This window comes from Lissotriton vulgaris, chromosome 3_1, assembly GCF_964263255.1.
Source record: "Lissotriton vulgaris chromosome 3_1, aLisVul1.2, whole genome shotgun sequence".
NCBI lineage: Eukaryota > Metazoa > Chordata > Amphibia > Caudata > Salamandridae > Lissotriton > Lissotriton vulgaris.
The window spans coordinates 543,430,641-543,450,372 of record NC_141689.1 but is presented as its reverse complement, the minus strand read 5'-3'; the positions used below and the strand labels follow the sequence as shown (position 1 = coordinate 543,450,372).

At 45.2% G+C, this 19,732-nt stretch overlaps 1 protein-coding gene across 1 annotated transcript in view; it reads left to right on the top strand.

Moving 5' to 3' along the window:
* Positions 1-18,940: 18,940 nt before the first annotated feature.
* MAP1B (microtubule associated protein 1B) overlaps positions 18,941-19,732 on the top strand; it is a 392,043-nt gene continuing 391,251 nt past the window's right edge. Inside the window, exon 1 of the mRNA XM_086960803.1 lies at positions 18,941-19,345. Coding sequence (XP_086816929.1) covers positions 19,165-19,345 — 181 coding nt within the window. The 5' untranslated portion in view covers positions 18,941-19,164. The remainder of the gene's footprint in view (positions 19,346-19,732) is intronic.

The following is a 19,732-nucleotide window of genomic DNA, read 5'->3' as shown; positions in this document are numbered from 1 at the left end:
GTATCTGTGAATATTCAGGGTTATGAGGTATAGCATAAACAACTCGAGCTTCGCTTCCATTGTCTATTGGATATCACCCAGAATCCCTCAATGAAAAAATCCTCGTTATTTCCACCATCAATAATTCTATATATAAGTACAGAACAGTGGGCGAGTATTTATTTGATATTTATTGTGATTAATTTGTATCCACATATTTATATTTGCAGACAGTGCAATATATTTGGGAAAGTAGTAGTTCGTCTGGCAGATACTGCCTTCAGGATTTTTCACTCACAACCAAGAGTGAAGGCGTTGCAATTCTACAATCAGCCACCCAATGGCATCCATATAACAGTTTGTGTTGTGGTGACAGGCAATACAAATATAGAGTGTTTACGCCAGAGGAGAAGTAGGGGGAAGGCTCCTGTTAGATTTCTACATGGTAGGTATCATTTGTGACCATTTATTGTTGACCAGTTAGATAAGGCATAAGGAGGACGATACAGACAGTCAAAGAGGGTACAGAAGAAGGGAAACTGTATTGTCTGCAATTACATATTAGACACTGATGCTGAAGTATGAGGCACCATATTACAAGTAAAATGTTGCAAACATGACTCTTTCATTGTTTTTCATTAGTTTATTTTTCTTAGGTTGGAAGTAATAACTGAAATATAGGCTTCCTGAGGGCCAAGCTGGAGAGTGATGGAATGGGAAGTGGCGATGTAGTGCTCCCGGGCTGCCGATCTCCTAATCCTTGAACTGAGCATTTGACTGCTATTACTTGGGGTCCCCAGTGGTAGGAGAGGTTGTTAATGTTAATGTTAATGTTAATATGGATTTGTTAAGCGCTCGTACGCCCGGGTCTTCATGGCGCTGTAGAAAGGAACGCGACGCACTGGTTAAAAGTAGAAGTGAAGCCGCTCAGCAATACGCCTGGGAGAAAAGCCAGGTTTTCAGGGAGTGTCTGAAACTGAGGATATTGTCACTCAGTTTTAGTTGAAGGGGAAGAGAGTTCCAAAAGGCAGCTGCAAGATGGTCAAAGCAGCAACCTCCGAGACGCTTCCTCTTGTAGGAAGGGACGATCAGAAGGGATTTGTGGATGGACCGGAGATTACGGGAAGGGTTGTATCTCTTGATTAAATCTCTAATAAATAGAGGGCCAGAGTCGTGCAGAGACTTGAATAGAATGCACCCGGTTTTAAAAGCTACTCGCTGCTCGACAGGCAGCCAGTGTAGCTGTTTCAGCCCTGATCTAACAGACTGCCTTTTAGATAGATTCAGAATAAGTCTGGCTGCCTGGTTCTGAACCAGCTGGAGGCGTTTTAACTCTCCAGCTTGAAGCCCGAGATAGAGGCTGTTGGAAATGTCTAATCTAGACAAGACCAGGGAAATGACAATCTGTGTGAGGGCAGCCGGAGAGAAAAAGCAGGCAATTTTCTTCAGTTGGAAAAAGCTAGATGACACAACTGCACCTACCTGTTTTTTCAGGGAGAGATCCTCGCTGATAAAGATTGGGAACCCAAGCTGAGGTGTCAGTGGATAGCAACCAGGGAGGCTCAGGGAATCGTCATCCCCTGGGTGTGCAGCAGAGCTCAAGATGGTGGCAGGGCCTGTCGAGCCCATGGAGTGAGCAGCTTTCTGGAGTGTGAAGCAGAGGAATGTGTCCAGGTGCGATGAGCCATCAGCAGGGGCCTGCCTGCCTCCAGGTCTCCCCCTACCATTTAGTGCACTGTCCCTGAAAAGGAACAATTGGCGTAAAAGACTGACAGACTTGGCTGCAGAACAGGGTTGTCCCAGTTGAGTCCCAGAGATGCTGCCACTTGGCTGGACATCTCGGGCGGTGGCCTGATTGTCCACTGGGGAAGCTCGGCACCTGGAGTGGATTGGCGGCATGGTGCACCCCCAGTGGAAAATTACTCTTGGTGTGGCCAGAATTCACTGCAGCAGAGGAGGGAGTTCATCACACCGGTGGTGAAGCTGCGTGGCTGCACAGTCCTGGACATCGGTGAGAGCCTACTTCAGAAGCTGCCTAATGGGGTGAGTGCCTGGGGGACACCGTGAGAGACAGCACAGAGGGACTGCAGCATCCAAGCTAAGGTGAGATTAGGCAGAACCTCCTCCTTCCTAGTTATTGCACTGATAATATTGGATTGTCTACTGTGGCTCGAAGGGGGACGCTACTCAACAGTGCAGTGATTCTGGTGGGCTGTAGAGGATTGCAATGGGGAGATCCTACTGCAACTGTGAGGAGGCCCAGGGGAAACCGGCCCAGGCAAGTGGCGGGTCCTCGCAGTCGAGTACTCAAGTCAAGTCAAGTCAAAAGTAGCTTTATTCGGGTTCAAATTTGAGAATCCATAAAAGCATAACTTACATTATTCTAAAACACAGATTAAATGCAAAGTTAAAATGACCATTGAAGGGCAAAATCGCAAACAGAAGCACAATCTTTACAAAGTGTTAAGATCATTCAGTTCATTGATAATCTAAATCTCAACATGTTTTTTAAAAACATTGATACTGCATACAATGTCAGCTCCTTCTCCAGTATTTGTAGTCTAAGCAAGGCTGGTTTACACTGCCTAAGTCCCCATTTCTTGAACAATGTAAATAAGTACTTCTTCCTAATTAACGTGTAGTATTTACAAAACAATATGCAGTGTATCATAGACTGATGGGAAACACCATCACACGGGCACAAGATTAGGGTCCTTGACCAGATATTTACGACAGGAAAGGTTACTAGCCTGAAAAAGCTTCCTCCCCTGAACCGTGTCAGTATCATCCGAGTGTAGCTACTTTTCGTGCACACTAGATAATGCTGTAAGCCTTGATTCTGCAACATTAATTGGTTTTAAACCACCGAGCTTTTCTTGCCCTCTATTTCCCACCTTTTATTTTCCAGGAAAATTAAGCACATTTCCTTCAACCTTTTTCTAGGGATTACTGTCATGGTCTGCGGCTTCGCAAAAAATTCAGCATGTCCAATATCCGTTACGAACTGCTTCACGTATTTAAACCAATCAATTTTTTGACTCCCCTGCAATTTCATGCAGTCCAGAATGGTATCGCTATTCAGCTCAGTCTCCTTAGAGACCCAAATCTTATGCCATAACAGTATTGGGCTAACTTTGATGAGATCAGTTACATACGTAAGGCCCAACTCCTGATGGCAAACATATGTGGAAGTCGCCTTGGGCACGGCTAATAAATATCGTTCGAAGGCGTTTTCACATGACTGTATCTCACTTGTGTCCATAATCCCACATAACCCTGCTCCATAGATGACAGTTGACACGCACTTAAATCTGTAAATGTCCAGTAGGATATTTACAGGTTGGCCGCCAAGCCTAATAGCAAAATTCCTCACAGCTCCAATTGCACGTGAAAAAGCAAGATTCCTAGCATTAGCAGCAGAAGTCCACGTGCCATTCCTATCAAAAACTATCCCCAAATAGGAGAACGTTTTTGTGCTTTCTATCCTGGTCTCAGAGAGGGAAATATTACACTGCACAGTCCTCTTTTAAGAGCAGCACATACTGAAGGTTTTGCTACTGTTAATTTTCAGACCTCTCTCCCCCATATATTCTGAAAAAACCCAAGCGACCTTTGGAGCCCCACTTGGGTCCTGGCCATAACCACGGCATCATCTGCATATAGCAGAATCGGAGCGGGTTCCCCTCCAATTTGCGGGTGATCCTGTTTGGAATCTGCTAAATGGGATGCTATGCTATTAATGTATAGGTTAAATAAAAAAGGAGCCAGTATGCATCCCTGACAGACTCCCTTATTTTTTTTTTTTAACTTTATTTTTGTTGCATAGCTAGACATTGTACATCAATTTGTTCTGGTTTACTCACCAGTATACAGTGCAACATGTTCATTTACAGTACACCAGAAATATGACACAGCCATTTAGCCCACAGCCCGGAGGCCGGGCGGCGTTCGTAATCAATGTCGCTAGCAGTACCTGCTTGATAAAACCTTAGTCACTGTGTGTCAGAGACGTCTAGCATCTGCTTTTTTTTTTTAACTTCCCCACCCTACTCTTAACCTAAATAACTAAACCCATGCCCTAAGTGGTATGTGCTACTCAAGTACTGTTAGTTTGGAGTTTCGTCCTAGTGGTATTGATTATCTACCTGTAGTGAACTACTAGTAGTGCTCTGTTCCCTATCCTATTCTTAAGGAGTCGCCAGCCGAAGTCCTCTTACTTATTATTTTATTTTAGGATACACCATTGTTGGGCACTAATAGTTCCTAATATGTTACAGGTGCCAAATGTTTCGAACTTCCCCACTAAAAACCCCCCCTCCCCCCGAACTGCAGGTGGTGTGGGCAACGATGATTACTTCCAACAATTCAAAAGGAGGAGACCTGTTGGATTCCATCTATGCATCTGCAACTCACATGGAACAACTCTCTAATTTGTCTTGTTTCTTTCTTCGTCTGGGGATAGGGTATCACTCAACACCCTCACTAATTCGGTCCCCGGACTCCCTTTCTAATAGGGAACTTAGATGTGCACTCTCCCTTGCTGCCAAAGCGAACTTTGGCACAGGCCCCCCTGTACAGCTCTTTGATAAAAATTAAGTAAGCTCGTTGCAACTCCCAGCCGAGTTATTGTTTCCCATAAAATTTCATGGCTTAGGCAATCGAATGCCGAGCTTAGATCCACGAATACTAAGAACAAGTTATCTCCTTTTGCGACCTATTTAAAATGACCCTGCCTGCCACTTTCATTAGGGAATCTAATAATGAAATAGGCCTATAACATTTGGGGTCATTGCGATCCCCCTTTTTAAAAATAGGGACTACTATTGCTTCCTGCCATGTTATAAAAAACCCTGTTTTATTCGCACAGTTTAAAGCATTCGTCAATAAGGGGCCCATAAATTAATATCAGATTTAAAAATATCTACAGGGACCCCATCTGGCCTTGGTGCTTTGCCCCCTGAACTTTCATGGATGGCTACTTCCACCTCGTGTAGTTCAAAAATAATATCCAGAGGGAACAAACCCGTAGGATTCTCATTGGGCTCATCATCACTTTTCCCTGGATCTCCGACCTCACTGCTCTAGGGTAGGTTATCCCTTTTATAAAGTCCTGTAAAATACGAGATCCAGACATCTTCTGCTATTGCCATTTCTACAACATCAGTTTTTCTGTCTCCCCATAGCGGCTAGAGTACAATTCAAGGCTATGTGTATTCTACACAAAGCCTTCTATCGCCTGGGCCCTGCAATCTTACAGCCCTTGGTCACTCCCTACGCCCCATCCCGCGCCCTCCGATCTGGTACCCTGCAATTGGCTACCTCGATCAGAATCAGGAAAGCCCGCTGGGGAGGCCGCTCTTTTTCACACACTGCGGCCAAGCTTTGGAACACCCTTCCTTTATCCCTGCGAGGAACCACTAATCATCTTTCCTTCAGGAAAGCTCTGAAAACCCACTTGTATGCTAAATTCTGCTGATCTGCCCCGAGCCCGTGCTAAGTAAGCTTTCAGTCATAAGCGCTACGAGGCCTCCGGGTAGATAGCGCTATACAAGTGCAATTTTCATTCATTTCTGTCTATGAAGAATGGCGCATTCACTGCCTTCCAGAAGCTGATGTTGTCCTTCTCGGGGCAAGCTTGGTGAAGAGTATTCCACGCCTCCCCTTTAATTTCCTGTTTCCTTTTCTTAATTTCATTATAGTAGGTAGATCTGGCTTTTTTATTCTCTCTGGTGGATTTTGGGACTCCCTTAAGTGCCGCTTTTAAGGCTGTATGGGCTTTACTACATTCATGATTGAACCAGTCCTCGGGTTTTTCCCCACATACTTTTCTCTGTGGTCCCTCCAGAGATTTACTTATCTCCTCCGTGATGTTACGATAAGCCGAAGTGACTACAGCACCATCATTTATCTCTGTGAGGCAGACCATGAAATCATTTAGCTTAGTATTTACTACTTTTTGGACAAATCCTACTGGCTCAATTTTATTCCATTTGAGTGCGTATCCATTTCTTTTAGCTAAGTTTATCCTGTGACGGTACAAGATGTTAACTGTTCGGTTCTTCCCCTGATGATTTACTTCGATATCTAGGGAGAAACTAATAGGATAATGGTCACTAATTGCAATTCTGACTGTTTCAAAATTAACAACATTTGACGAAATGTTATTTGAGACCAAAACAAAATCTATTAAAGAGTTACAACCCCTACCATTATATGTAGGTGCGAAGTCAATCTGTGGGATACATAATTCATTTCCAAAACCTAGGTCCATCTCAAACTTCAAATTATTCACAAAGTTCCCAAGCAAAGAATGAACAAAATGGGTACAGGGGTCATCTTCCTTATTAACTAAACCACATATATCTGCATGGCCATTAGGACACAAAAACCAGTTTAAATCACCCACCCAAACAACACGGTTTCCCGTAAAACAATCCATATTCGATTTCAATATCATGTGTGAAAGGCATTCAAATACGTTTGTCAATTCCTCCTTAGGGACGTTGTTATAAAAGTTAATCAAATTGAATAGTCTCCTGTCCCTCGAATATCAGCTCCACCCTCTGAAAATATTTCGAGGGACTACTGAATTTACCAATCCTAACTTTGGAAGTATTTGAGACGTAAACACAGAGCCCTCCTTTATTCCTGCCCCTGATCGATAACTCTGCGCCCCTGTGGAACGTTCGATTCCCATTTATATGTATTTCCTCCCTCTCCCATGTTTCTTGGAGACATACAATAGAATTTTTTTTTAAGAAGGGCAAAAAGGCCGGATCGTTTAATTTTTTGACAACCCTGCCCCAGTCCAAGAAACAAAAGTTATTAGCTTGCTACAATCCCTTTTGTTAGGGCTTGGTGTAGATGAAATCTATGTAGTAGCCCCATCCAAGTTTCTAAGTTGAGTGTCACCGGAAGATATTAAGTTTTGGGCAATACGTTCCAAATCCCCCGTTCTATTTTCTACGTCTGGCATTGTGTTACAAATCTGGATACCCAATCTTAAGGGGCCCTGATTATTCCTAGTCGAGTCGTTCGTCATGTCTTTCGTCTCCCCATTCTTTGTGTGCTTCAGCGGACTACGCTGCTTGCAATCAGGACTTAGATTCAGTCAATCTACCATCTCTAGCGTACTAAATCTATTTTGGAGAGGTACGGGACACTGTGTGTTTAGCGATCCAGGATAATAATTCCCAACCCTAGCATGACGATTGTACTGAATATTCGGTGATCCAGAAAAGTAATTACCGACCCTGTCAGGATAGTTATGAGTTACCCTGGTCCACGGCCCTCCATTATCCCAGTGGATCGGTGTGGGATAGAAGAAAGACAGTGGCCGGAGCCGTATCAGGGATCCAAACTCCTTTTGGCTGTCATTCCAGGAGCAGATGTAATCCACTGTCCGGGGATCTTTAAAATTAACGACTACGCAGTACCCTATAATGGTTTTGGGGATATTGCCCAACCAGGGCAACCGGTGCACTGTCACAATTTCTGCCCTAATGTTCGGGGGTAGTGGTCTATTTTTATTAAACCAAAATACCACCTTATTTTTTAGGCATGAGAAAGACTCTTGACAATTTTTTTGTAGCTCTGGCACCCCCGTTAGCACAACCACATAAGGACTCGAATCAGGATGTAAATTTACAATCCGAGCCCTCTTAGGCATTTCCTCAAACACCCTCTCTGAACCCTTTTCCTGTGTAATTGCTAATTTTTGTTGGTCATTGTCTGGCTTATTGGGGGGCACCGACTGGCGCACAACCTCCTGGGCCCTCATGGTTTTTGGGCAAGTTTTCTCAGTAGGGGGTGCAGGTCGGGGGGCTGCCTGAGTATTGGCAGCCAAGCTAATTTGAGGTTTGCCCGTGGAGTTGTTGTTCTTAGGAGTTCCCGTATTCTTAATATTTCTCATTGCTGTCTCCAGCTTTAAGAGCTGTTTTTCAATCCCAGTAAGTTTAGTGACTAGGGGGGGCGAGACTCATAGTTAGCAAGCTCTTCAGCTTAGTTACAAGTGAGTCCTCCTTAGAGAGGTCTTCATTTACTCTGCAGGGGGAATCCGGTATAATTACACTAACACCATATCCATGAACCTGGACTAAATTTACAGGCTCCAGAGTGGATGGGGCGCCTTCACTTGACATTGTCTGTTGGTCCACCTCCCCATGTTGCGTTATTAAGTCTTGGCTCTGTTTCCCTTTGGGAAGATTGTTTTTTTTTCTTTCCTATCGCTGCAGGTATAGGTTTCTTCGTTTTAGGTATAGCACCTTCCCGTCTGCCCCGAAGTTGCCTGGCATTAGTTTCCTTAGGGGTATTATCTAAAACTGGTATCTGTGTAACCTCTAAATCTGTGTCTATTAGTGCATTAGAAATTGGCACAGGCAATGTGCAGAAAGAACCTTGAGAGCTTGGGGGGCTGTGTATGACTACATCAATGTCCATTTGACCTACTCCAGGGTTTGGTTCGGGAGTGCGGGCATTTGCAAGATGGCCCATGGACGAGCGTTTAGCGAGTGCCAGATCCTGCGATACCCTCCGTTCCATTAACGATATCCCTACGTCGATAACGGAATTAGTTCTTATGATAAAATTGTCCAGAGTACCCAGCAATAGTGACCCCATCGCTGCTCTACTTCTACTTTCACGTGTGGACATTATGAGTATCTTATTTAACAAACACTACAATTAAACACTCACAGTTATGGCAAAGTCCAGGAACGATGAATGAAGATGAAAATAAGAATAATAATGCCCCTTATTTAGGAAACGTTAGGGGGAGGGCCCGGTCCGGTCTAGATCGGTCTTTAACGGGCTTAAATTGGCTCGCCCTTTGCCCGCGTGCGTCCCGCGTGTGTGTGTGTGGGCGTGGCTAAATAGAGGAAGGTAGGCGGGCGGGAAGAGGACCAGCTGCGCCCAATGCCGCGCACTGGCTTCTGGTCCTCGCAGTCCTGCTGCCTCCGGGCGTTCCACTCTCTGCAGCCTCAGTCCACGTTCAGGCAAAGTCCCTCACTCGTGAAGCCCTGGTCGCCGTCCGTGGCAAGGGAAGGTCAATCCTCTGGCGATATGGCAGGTAAAAGCAAGGAAGGATCACAACTCCTTAGAACGGCTACAAGCGGCACCCCTCAGAATACAACCAAAGCTAAGACTGCAGTAGAGGAGAACATGAATGCCCGATTGACTGTCATTGGTGCAACAAGAGACTTACTTGAGCATAAAATTGGCAACCTAGCTATGGACCTGAAGTTGCGGATGGCTAATCCAAAACAATAGGGCCAGGAGAGTGTACCAGATTGAGCAGGAGCTGGCTGACCTGGCGCCGGCAACATCCGCGCTCCAAAAAAAGCATGACAGTTGAGAAGAGGATATGCACCCCGGAGTCTAAGGTGGAGAACAAGAGGGACGGGCCCGAAGCAACAACATACGGGTGGTTGGGCTGCCCGAGAACACTGAAGACTCTTCCATAATCATGCACCTAGAGGATTGCCTGCATGAGATGGTGGCCTCTGGGAGGCTGTCTCGATTTTACACTCTGGAGTGATCACAGAGGGGCCCTTCATACCTCCCTCCCCCTAACCAGGGGTGACTAGACTATTACACTACAGGGAACAGGATTTTATCCTGAGGGAAGTTAAGTTCACGAAAAGGGTTCCTTCTCTGAAGACAACACCAGGGTGTTCATCTTCCTAGACTTTACAGCCTGGTTTATGTAGCATATGGCATCCTACAAAATATCTCTGGGGCTTCAGTATGCACTGATCTTTCCCTCCACGCTGCAGATTCAAATGGATAACAGTAACAACTTTTTTGACTTCCCAATGGAGGCCTCGGACTGACTGCATGGCCATCATGGGACAACGGAGGAGGTCAAGGCTGGGATGGCGGGGAGGCAGCTTGAGGTGGAGCTGAGAACGCCAAGCCTAAGATGCCAGGCCAACAACATGACAGGCAAGCACTGAGAAGAGGAGTGAGGTGCTTGCAGCTGTGAGACACTGAAACAGGCGGACTCTGATTCTGGTGAGGACAGCATGGCTGGCTCTACAGACAGCTTGCCGCTGCCTAGGGCCACACCGGCTACAGCAGACTAGATCATATAATCAGGTGGGCTGAGCTGCACCGTGCTTGGAGTGTTGCTTTTGCAAACTAGTGGAATTTACTGTTTACTGTTTCTCACTTTCTCTTTTTGCCAGTCAGGCAACAATATAATCATCAGATTAGAGCCGGACAGGGTTTTGGTGATGGTCAGGAAAGCACGGGCATGTGAGTAGGAGGAGGTGGTGAGGGCTAAGGGAGTAGTGTTCCAAACTCCCCCAGCACTTCAACTGCCAGCACGGTTGGAGCACTGCTTGCCCGGTTGGCGAGCAGGGTCAAGCTACTGGTGCGATATTGTGGTAAGTTCTCCTAGTTTGGACAGTGTGTTCCTGCTCCTCAGACATGGGTGGGTTTGTTTTCTTGTTTTAGCCATGTTTGGCTGGTTTACACAGGTGCCCATTGCTGGAGAAACAAGGCAGTACTGGTGCTGAAGTCACATGGGTTAGGCCGAGCACAGCTGGGGTTGGTTTTGGAGTGAATGAGCCTTAGCCAGATACTGACTAATAGGCTACAGTCCTGACTGCAATATTTAATTAATCCGGATCAATAAGGGTTTATTCCCACTTGCAGAATGACCACACTTGTCAGGCACCTGATTCAAGTGCTCCATCATCTGTTGATGGAGTGCTCTACAGCACCATCACCCGCAATAGATATAGAAAAAGCTTTGACTTCCTGCAGTGGGCCTTCCTATATGTAGCCATGGCCAGTATGAGAATCAGCAGCTGGTTTACCCATGGGACCAGGCTACTGTATACTAACCCAATGGCTAGAGTGAAGGCATTTCTGAGAGATATTCAGTTTGTAGAGAGACTCAGCAGAGCTGCCTGCCATAGCCAAAATTATTTGCAATAGCACTGGAACTACTGGTTAACTCTGTCTGACAGGGCAGCCATTATCATGGACTACTGATCAATGGCACACCCTTGAACCTGTTGCAATATGCAGATGACATATTGTTGTGCATGAGAGGAACTGCAGAGGACATGAAGGGGACCTTTGGGGCCCTGGAGTGGTTTGGAACATTGCTAGGATTGAGGGTCAATTGGGAAAAGTTTTGTGCATATCCCATATTGTTTCCTAATAATGGCAGACAGACCGAAGGCTCTTGGGGACTTGCTGCACTGGTAATCGTTCTCTATTAAGTACTTGTGGGTTCAGATGAACAGCAAAGTGGATCAACTATTGGACGGCCACAGTGTTGAGAATATGACTTTGCTGTAACAGTTAGATTCTGGCTGACGCTGCTACAGTCAGTCATAGGCAGGGTAGCCTTATCAAAGATAGCCTTTTTTCCTAGGCTGCTATATTTTCTACACCTCTTCCAAAACCAGTGCCTACATTTTTGGGGGAGACATAGATGGCATGTAACTTTATCTCACCTGGGGGCCCCAGGGTGAAGAATTTCACTGACAAAGTTGCGGTTGCCCACTTCAGAGAAGGGAAGGGCTGTTCTGAATCTTGAATGTTATTACCTGGCAACACAGCTGCAGTGGGCAGCGCAATGGAGGGATCTGGGTGGGACGCCCATCACTGAGATGACCCTAGGACACTTTAAATAGCATGCGAGCACAATTGCGGCCGGCTCCCTCAGGGGTGCACTGAGTGGTGAGGGGATCTTGGTAATGACTCTCTGCCATGTACGCATACGTGAGCGCCTTATACTTGAGGCATTCTGCTTACGGCCCTAATGACCTTCCCTCACCAAGGAAACTAAAGTGACCTTTGTGATTGGATCACACTAGGGATTACCACAGTTAGGAATCTCTATTTGTATGGGGCAGTCATGGACTTTGCCTATCTGTTGGAGCAGTATAAGTTCCCAGCATGTTACTACCTATTACATGGGGCAGCAGTGGCTGTGATGCATGTGTGCCTTCAGCAGGCATGCAAGATTAGTGGGCTCAAGCATGCAATATCATTATTGAATCAGGCACTCTTGACACAATCAAAGGGTGGAGAGGAACATTGGGCAACAGATATGGGCTTCCCCATCGGTGAGGCAGACCGGGTCAGGATCCTTGTGTGTACGCCCAAAGTATCACACAATGTGCGCTTTAAATTAATGTAGTGTTATTTCTTACATAGGGCTTACATTACACCCACAAGAGTTAGGGAGGAGAACACAGAGCTCTATCACATGGTCTGGTAATGCTGTGTGCTAGCCCCATATTTGGATATAGTGGTACGTGTAATTAATGATATTACAGATAGCTATATAGCCATGTCACCTGGGGTATGCTTACTGAGATGGTTTCCTAGATCAAAAGCTACTGCACTCTTGTCTACATTTGCAGACTTGGTGTTACTCCCAGTGCGACGCCAACTGCGAATGAGCTGGAAAGCCTTGGACGGCCAAGGCAGAGCAGTTAGATAACTGAACGTATAAAACGGGCCAGTTGTAAAAGCAAAGTGCTGTAGGAAGAGGCAAGCAGGAGATTAAGGATGGAAGATTGGGTAAAAGCCTGAGAAATCACAATCCAAGATATACCACAGCTTGATGAAAGGGGTAGCTTAGTCCAAATAATGGGGTGTGAGGACACTGAAAAAAGTAACCCTGGGCGTGAACTTCGCTCCGCTTGCAAAGTTTTCGGAGTTAGAGAAGCACTTCCCAACCAAGCTCAACACTCTACCCTTGATGCCCATTGGGGCCTGGTCCCCTCAGTGGGTCATTCTAAATGTGGTACAAGTAATGTATATGATTTCATAATGGAAGGCAAGGCCTTCACCTTCAATAATGTCAAAGTAAATTGTCTTACTTTTTCGAATTGCAACACATGCAATGTTATTTATTTGATTCAATGTCCCTGACCCAAAGTGTACATTGGCCAGACGACTCAGAAGATAAAGACTCGGATTGGACAACACAGAAGCAGGGTGCGGTGCAAAAGCCCCAATGCACCACTCGTGGAACATTTCACACAGGCTGGCCATAATGAAGATAATATTAAATGAACAGTATTAAATGCTCTTAAACTGCCCCCACGAGGTGGTGACATGTCCCTTCTTTTGAATAAGGAAGAACTGTAAATGATAATCCGCATGGACAGCACCAGAACTCGACTGAATTGGGGTGAGGACTGGATCTCTCTTCTCTAATGTGGCTTTCTGGACTTAACATTCGTATTCACTGAATTTCTGAACGGGCTCCTCCCCTGACCATATGACAGTTGTCATTTATTTTTATGCAATACTTATCCCCTTACATGCGCCGTTGTAAATGTTTCCTTGCTGCATTATTCCGTATTACCTGATGTTGCTTTGTAATTTCCGCAATACCGTTTGGATTCAATTTCAGATGTTACTCTGATTGTCTAAAATGTACCCTTGTTCACTCGTTCCTATTCCTAACCTATCTTGCTGTCATGCACCTTACACTAGTGGATTTACTCAGCCTTGGCACCCACCGTGAATTACATTGATAGTTTTCCTCCCCCCCTGATTCTTATCTTTATTTTCAATTTCACTTTACTTTCCCCGTGCCGTGTTGCCTGCAGCAGCTCCATCGCAGGGCGGAATTTTTTCTCCCCCGGTCCTCATTACTCTACTCACCCAAGATTGCCGCCTTAGTCCTTTTTCACTTGCATGAGTATTTAAGAGCACCCGCCCCCCAAACTAGAATCAACTGCTCGCGCCACAGCGTCAAGCAGACTTCGGCAACGCCCGCCGTCTGGAAAGTAAGAGGTTCTTCCTCACTCCGTTATACTTGGGTTTTATGCCCCCTCAGCACCTTTTAACCCAAGATTCACTCCCTCCTATAGGCATCATCCTTCCTAGATGCCCACCGAAGTGGATTATTCATCCCGCGTCTTAATTTTCCTGTACCCGCTGTGTCCTATCAACCGAAAGAGGTAATTTGTAGCTCCAAGCGGCCCGCACGCACAATATGCAATTTATCCTGACTGGCCCACAGTTACGCGTAATTTACTCCCCCTTCAGGTACACTTTGCGCTTGATCGGTTCTTGTGATTCTACACGCTACCTTGTCTTTACTGTACGCTGAACAGATTGTGTGATTCTACACGCTCCTTCGCCTTCATTGTGCGTTTATCATGTGATTCTACACGCTTTGCCTTCATGGTCAGTTCCTTTTCCGCATGCCCTCAGAGTCTCCCCGTCACTACGTTTCAGCTTAGCATCCCAGCCCTTGGCATCCACAGGTTAGCTGCAACACTTTTTCGTTCACATCGGCGGTTCTCACTGTTCGTATTGTTTTCGGCTCACTTCACACCACCCGCTTTATACAGTGATCTTCACTGTCCGTTTATCACTTGCACAGGTTGCTGACCCACTTTCTGTCCAACAGCATTGTTTATCATCATTCTGACTCCCGGTGATCCCTTTTTTGCATTAATAATTGATGGTCTAGTAACTGCTCATCTAGGAGAGCTTTGAATTGGCCCTACAGTTCATCACTGCTCTACCAAGATCTCTACACTGCTCACTATACTCTCTTCCTTTTCTAACTAATTGAACCATGTTTAATCTTACCTAGGATGCCCCACTTTGCATGGTCTACTTCTAAATGTGGTGCAACAATGGTGGATGTTTCCTCCCTCTAAGTCTACCCCTGCCTTTTCTCCCCTACTTTTTCTACAGGCTTGTTAAAATTATTCAGGCATTTGATACATGCAGTCCTCATGATGATCCCATTACCCGTTCAAAGGGATCGAAACGCCGTCGACCACTTATATAGTTACACACAGTCAATCATTGTGTTCTATTAGTGTGTTAACTATTTTGGATAGCTCATTTATGTATTACCATTGACTTGAAGCATCCTTTCCCTTGTTCATGAAAAACCTTTTTGTTTATTTGTTTTTGTTTGTTATGTTTTCTTGTACTGGATACAGGAGTGTATCCCACTGTATTGTTTGTTCTTGAAAAGTTCCTTTACATATTACACTGATTAAAATTCTGTGTCCGGCTGGACACCTTTTTGAGTTTAGCACTTATTGTGGGCTATACTTTATCAAAATGTTTTACAAAGTTTATTAAGGACCACTGTTGTTACATGAATTGCTACCCTAGGTCCTTAATTACCTATTGGGTTCCCTTGTCTCTTTCTAAACGTATATCCATGAGCTGGGCACATGGAGGCTAGCCTGGCCCAAAGATCCTGATTCAGACCCCCAAAACCACTTCAGCTAGTGGTGACATAGGGAAACGCGGTCGACGGTCGTCCCCATTAGAGATATCTTTGTTAGCTTATTAGCTATTCACTGTCTGAACTCTCTCTGGTGTGGTTACCTGGGCTCTAAGTTTAATTCGATATGTTAAACAATAATAATTATGAAATGTGTGAACAACAAAGCTGTGCCGGGTAGCCTGGAAAGATTGGTAGGACAGTTGTAACTGCATGGGGTGAGCAAAGTTTGGGGGAGAATAACAGTCTTAATAGATGTATCTGAAAGTATGAATCTAATCTGTAACCTTCATAAAGTGAGCAGGATGTAAACAGAAGAGGGTGATTTGTGCGGCATAAAGTATACATACATGGCATGTATTGTGAAAACCTAATACAATATGTTTTTAAAAAACTGAAATATAGGATTTGGAAAAATCCGAGAGAATCTATTTGGAAAAAGACACAGAGAAAATCTTAGCGCTTGCCTGTTTGTCCTGCCACAGAAAACAAAACAAATATTTTGGCAACAATCAAAATTGTAGATTGTCTCAAAAATCTGGGGACCATAGAAAAGTTCTGCCAACCAATCATGTTTCAGGAAGTAATTGCTTGCATCTTCCAGTGTGCTTATCACCTTGTGCTGGCCTTCAGTCTTTCTGAAAATCTTTGAGTGGCAATATCTAATTGTTCAAAATGTCCCTTTCTGCAGGGTCACCCCCACACTTTTTGCCTTCCTCTTCCCCTTTTTGCTGCATTCATTTGTGTTGGCTTCAGGACTCTGTGGAATTTATTTACCACTGCTAACCAGTGCTAAAGTGCATGTGCTCTCTGTTTAAAAGATGGTAATATTGGCTTACCCACAATTGGCATGTTTTATTTACTTATAAGTGTCTAGTAAAGTGCACTACATGTGCCCAGGGCCTGTAAATTAAATGCTACTAGTGGGCATTCAGCACGGATTGTGCCACCCACTTAAGTGGCCATTTAAATATGCCTCAGGCCTCCCACAGCAGAGACTGTGTGTGCAGTTTTAAACTGCCATGTCGACCTGGCGAGTTAAGCCTCTTGTCAAGCCCAAACCTTCCTTTTTAATACGTATAAGTCACCTTTAAGGTAGACCTTAGACAACCCAAGCGCAGGGTGAAATGTATTTAAAAGGTAGGACATGTACTTTTACGTTTTACATGTACTAGTAGTGAAAAACTCTTAAATTCATTTTATGCAAGGCTGATCTCTCCCGTGGGATAACACTGACATTACCTTATGACATGTTATAAGTGTAATTGCCAATTGAGAGAGATCAGACTCCCCAAGTTTGGTGTCTCTGTAATCACAATTTTAAATCAAAACTTATGGTGAAGTCAGATTTTAATTTGCAATTCTGAAAATGCCACTTTTGGAAAGTTGGCATGTTCTTGCTTTAGCCATCGGGTGCCTGCTGCCTGTCTCTGATTGCATGTCTGGGGATGGATGACAGCTGGGCTTTGTGTATTTCCTCCAGACAGCCAAACACAAAGGGAGCTTAAGTGTGACCTGAAGGGAGGGAGGAGCTGGACACAGCCTCACACTTACACCTGAATTGACTGTGTCCTGTCCCCACACAAAGAGCTGCATACCCCCTGAAGTGAGTCTGGAGCCAGGGCAGGAAAGGTAGGGACTTTGTGCACTTCAAATGGATCTCTTTGAAGTCTCCCCCAATTCAAAGGCCCAACTGGGTATGTGTACTGGACCTCAGACACCACCACTTATGTAGACTTCTGGAACTTTGGTTACACTGCCAGGAAGAAGGACTGCTGTGCTGCTGAAGGACTGCCACTCTACTGGACTTCTGCTCTTGAAGAACTGCTTTCTTGCTGTGCCGATGGGTCCCTTGGGTGGTTTTGCAGCTCTTGAAAGTCAAGCTTTTGGGCTCTTCATGTAAGCGATTTGGCCCGTTCACTGAGGAACCTCCTTGCTTGCACAAAGATCCAGCCCTAGTGGCTGCAAGTTAATTTCTTCACACAGTCACACAGCAAGTATCGCCACTTGCTAACGCGAGGCTCCAGCCTGTCCGTCTACGACGCCCAGTGGTTCTTCACACCCCACGGACCACAGGCAGCAATACTTTCCTTTCTCCCAGTGACTTTCTTTCTGGGAAATGGGACTCTTGGCACAGTTCTGGAGATGGTAAAACTTCAGCTGGACTTATCTAGGACTGTATCTGGCCCACACTCCATTGTGGCCAGCTTGAACTGTTGAATTTCACCTGGTCTAGAGCAATCAGATATCCCTGGTTGAAGCGTTATGCTTTTAAGCATTATATAACAGTTTATTCTTTAAAAATCCATAACTCTGATTCTACAAATGAGATTTATGTCATTTGTACATGTTTTGTTCATTAAATGGAGCTCAATTTTTCTTATCTGGAATCTCTTTGAGTGATGTTTTTACTGTTTGAAGTGTTGCACAAAAACTTTACACGTTGCATCTTCAGTTAAGCCTGACTGATCTGTGCCAAGCTACCCGAGGGTGAGCAAAGGCTAATTTAGGGTGTGTTATGACTAACCCTGACGAGGACTGTGGTTACTGCTTGAACAGGGCTTCTACCCCAGTCAACCAGGAACCCAATTTCTAACACTAATCAATTACAGTGTTTACATTTTATCACTGATGTATTTTGCTAGCTTGTCACTTCTTACCACTTCAACTAGGGAAGACTGATACTATGCCAGCATCAATAGGGAAATTTTATAATTCACCTAGGCTTGGTCCTCACAATTATCTCGTAAGATGTATGCTAGGTTACAAGGTCTTGCAAATATCTCCAAAAGTAGGTCTCTTGTGAAAGCAGCCTTGAATTAGTTTTGGGACAAGGTTTAATTCAGCAATGTAGCATATCATTCTTTGATTGTTTATAAAGTTAATTAATGTATTACTTTTGGACTTTTCTATGACCATTTCTCGTCGAAACTTTAAATAACCAACAATCAATCCTGAATGCAACCACTAGACTCGATCTTAACTAATCATGGAAGATTTGACAAATGGATTTCAGAAAACCCAATGTTTCACAGCTTTCAGAAGAGTGGGAGGTCTTCTCTTTCCTTAGGCCACCGACTAAACTACGCCAGGGAGAAAGTGCCTTACGGTAACATTGTTACTTTCTGATGCTCTTTGTTGTTTGATTTCACAAGATGTTCATTAAACTGTCAACAATGTTTGATGGTTGTTCGTGTTTAGAACAAACAGTAACCTTATGTGATAAACAAAGGTGAAATTGAGGGTAAAGAAGGTCGAGCACAGCCGCCTATTTCCAACACGTGCATGTGCTGAATCAAGAAGATGAACGTATTTCCAGATCAATGTAGTAACTTGAAAAGCCTCCATATCCTCACTGTTTGATAATTGCATGCTTGAAATTCAATAAATCTTCTCGCTAAGAATACGGTTTGCATATTCGTGTTTTTCCACAGGCAGCCTGGTACAATACATAATAAAGACATTTTAAAACAGTTGGTATTGAGGTGGTGGCCTCTCAATTTAAGACGTTAAATGGAAACATAGCTAGCATAGCACATACTCCTCCGTGGGTAAAGGTAATGCACCTGGATAGGAGGATGGGGATGGCGTTGCTTTTGATCTAGATTCTGGTATGCTACTGCTCAACGGGACCCGGCTTGGGTACCACTTCCCATCTGGCCCAGCAGTCTCCCCTCAGCAGCATCTTGCAGCCGCTCCTGCTTCCGGAGGCAATGATTTGCTGCAGATGACATCAGCAGTGGATGCTGGAGGAGAGACGGATCCGGCTTGAGAGTTTCTCCTCCCAAGGTCCCAGCCCCGGCTCCCCCACTATAAAAGCCTGCCAGTCTCTCCCCTCCGTTCTCACTCCCCGCGCCGCCGCCGCAGCCTGCGCTCGCCTGGTGTGATTTTGGGAAGCCGCACATTCGGGAACATCGCTGAGGAAAGAGGAGAGGAGCAGGCGGGTGGGCAGGATGTCGGCTGTGGCGGTGGAACCGGGACCGGAGACGGAGCCCTCTTGTAGCCCACTGAACCCAGCCATATCGCCCAGCTTGTCCCATCGTTTTCTCGACAGCAGATTCTACCTTCTGGTGGTGGTGGGGGAGATAGTGACTGACGACCACTTGAGATGTGCCATTGCAAGCATTGAGAGAGGTAAGCGAGACCAGAGCCAGGGCAGAGAGCTTCTTTGCCATGCTCCTGGAAAGGGCGAGGCACCTCACGGGACGCGCACACCAGCAGCCCTGCTCTTCTGTGCCTTGCTTACAGTTGTCAGTATAACCACTCCTTCCATCCCGCAGAACATAGAATGAAGAACATGCTTCCGTCGCCTGTTGTGGTATCTTTATTTTACTTTGTGGGTAAAACAAATCGCTACAACGAAGACTGGCAAGGGGAAAGCTGCCACAACCACTCCCTTTTCAGTGGAAGGAAAATTGGTCGACTGCAGATCTGATAGTTGGCAGCAGAAGAGCCCAGCCCCCTCTAGCGCTCCAGCTACTGATAAAAATAAATATAGCCAGCTACGTGCACACAGTGGAA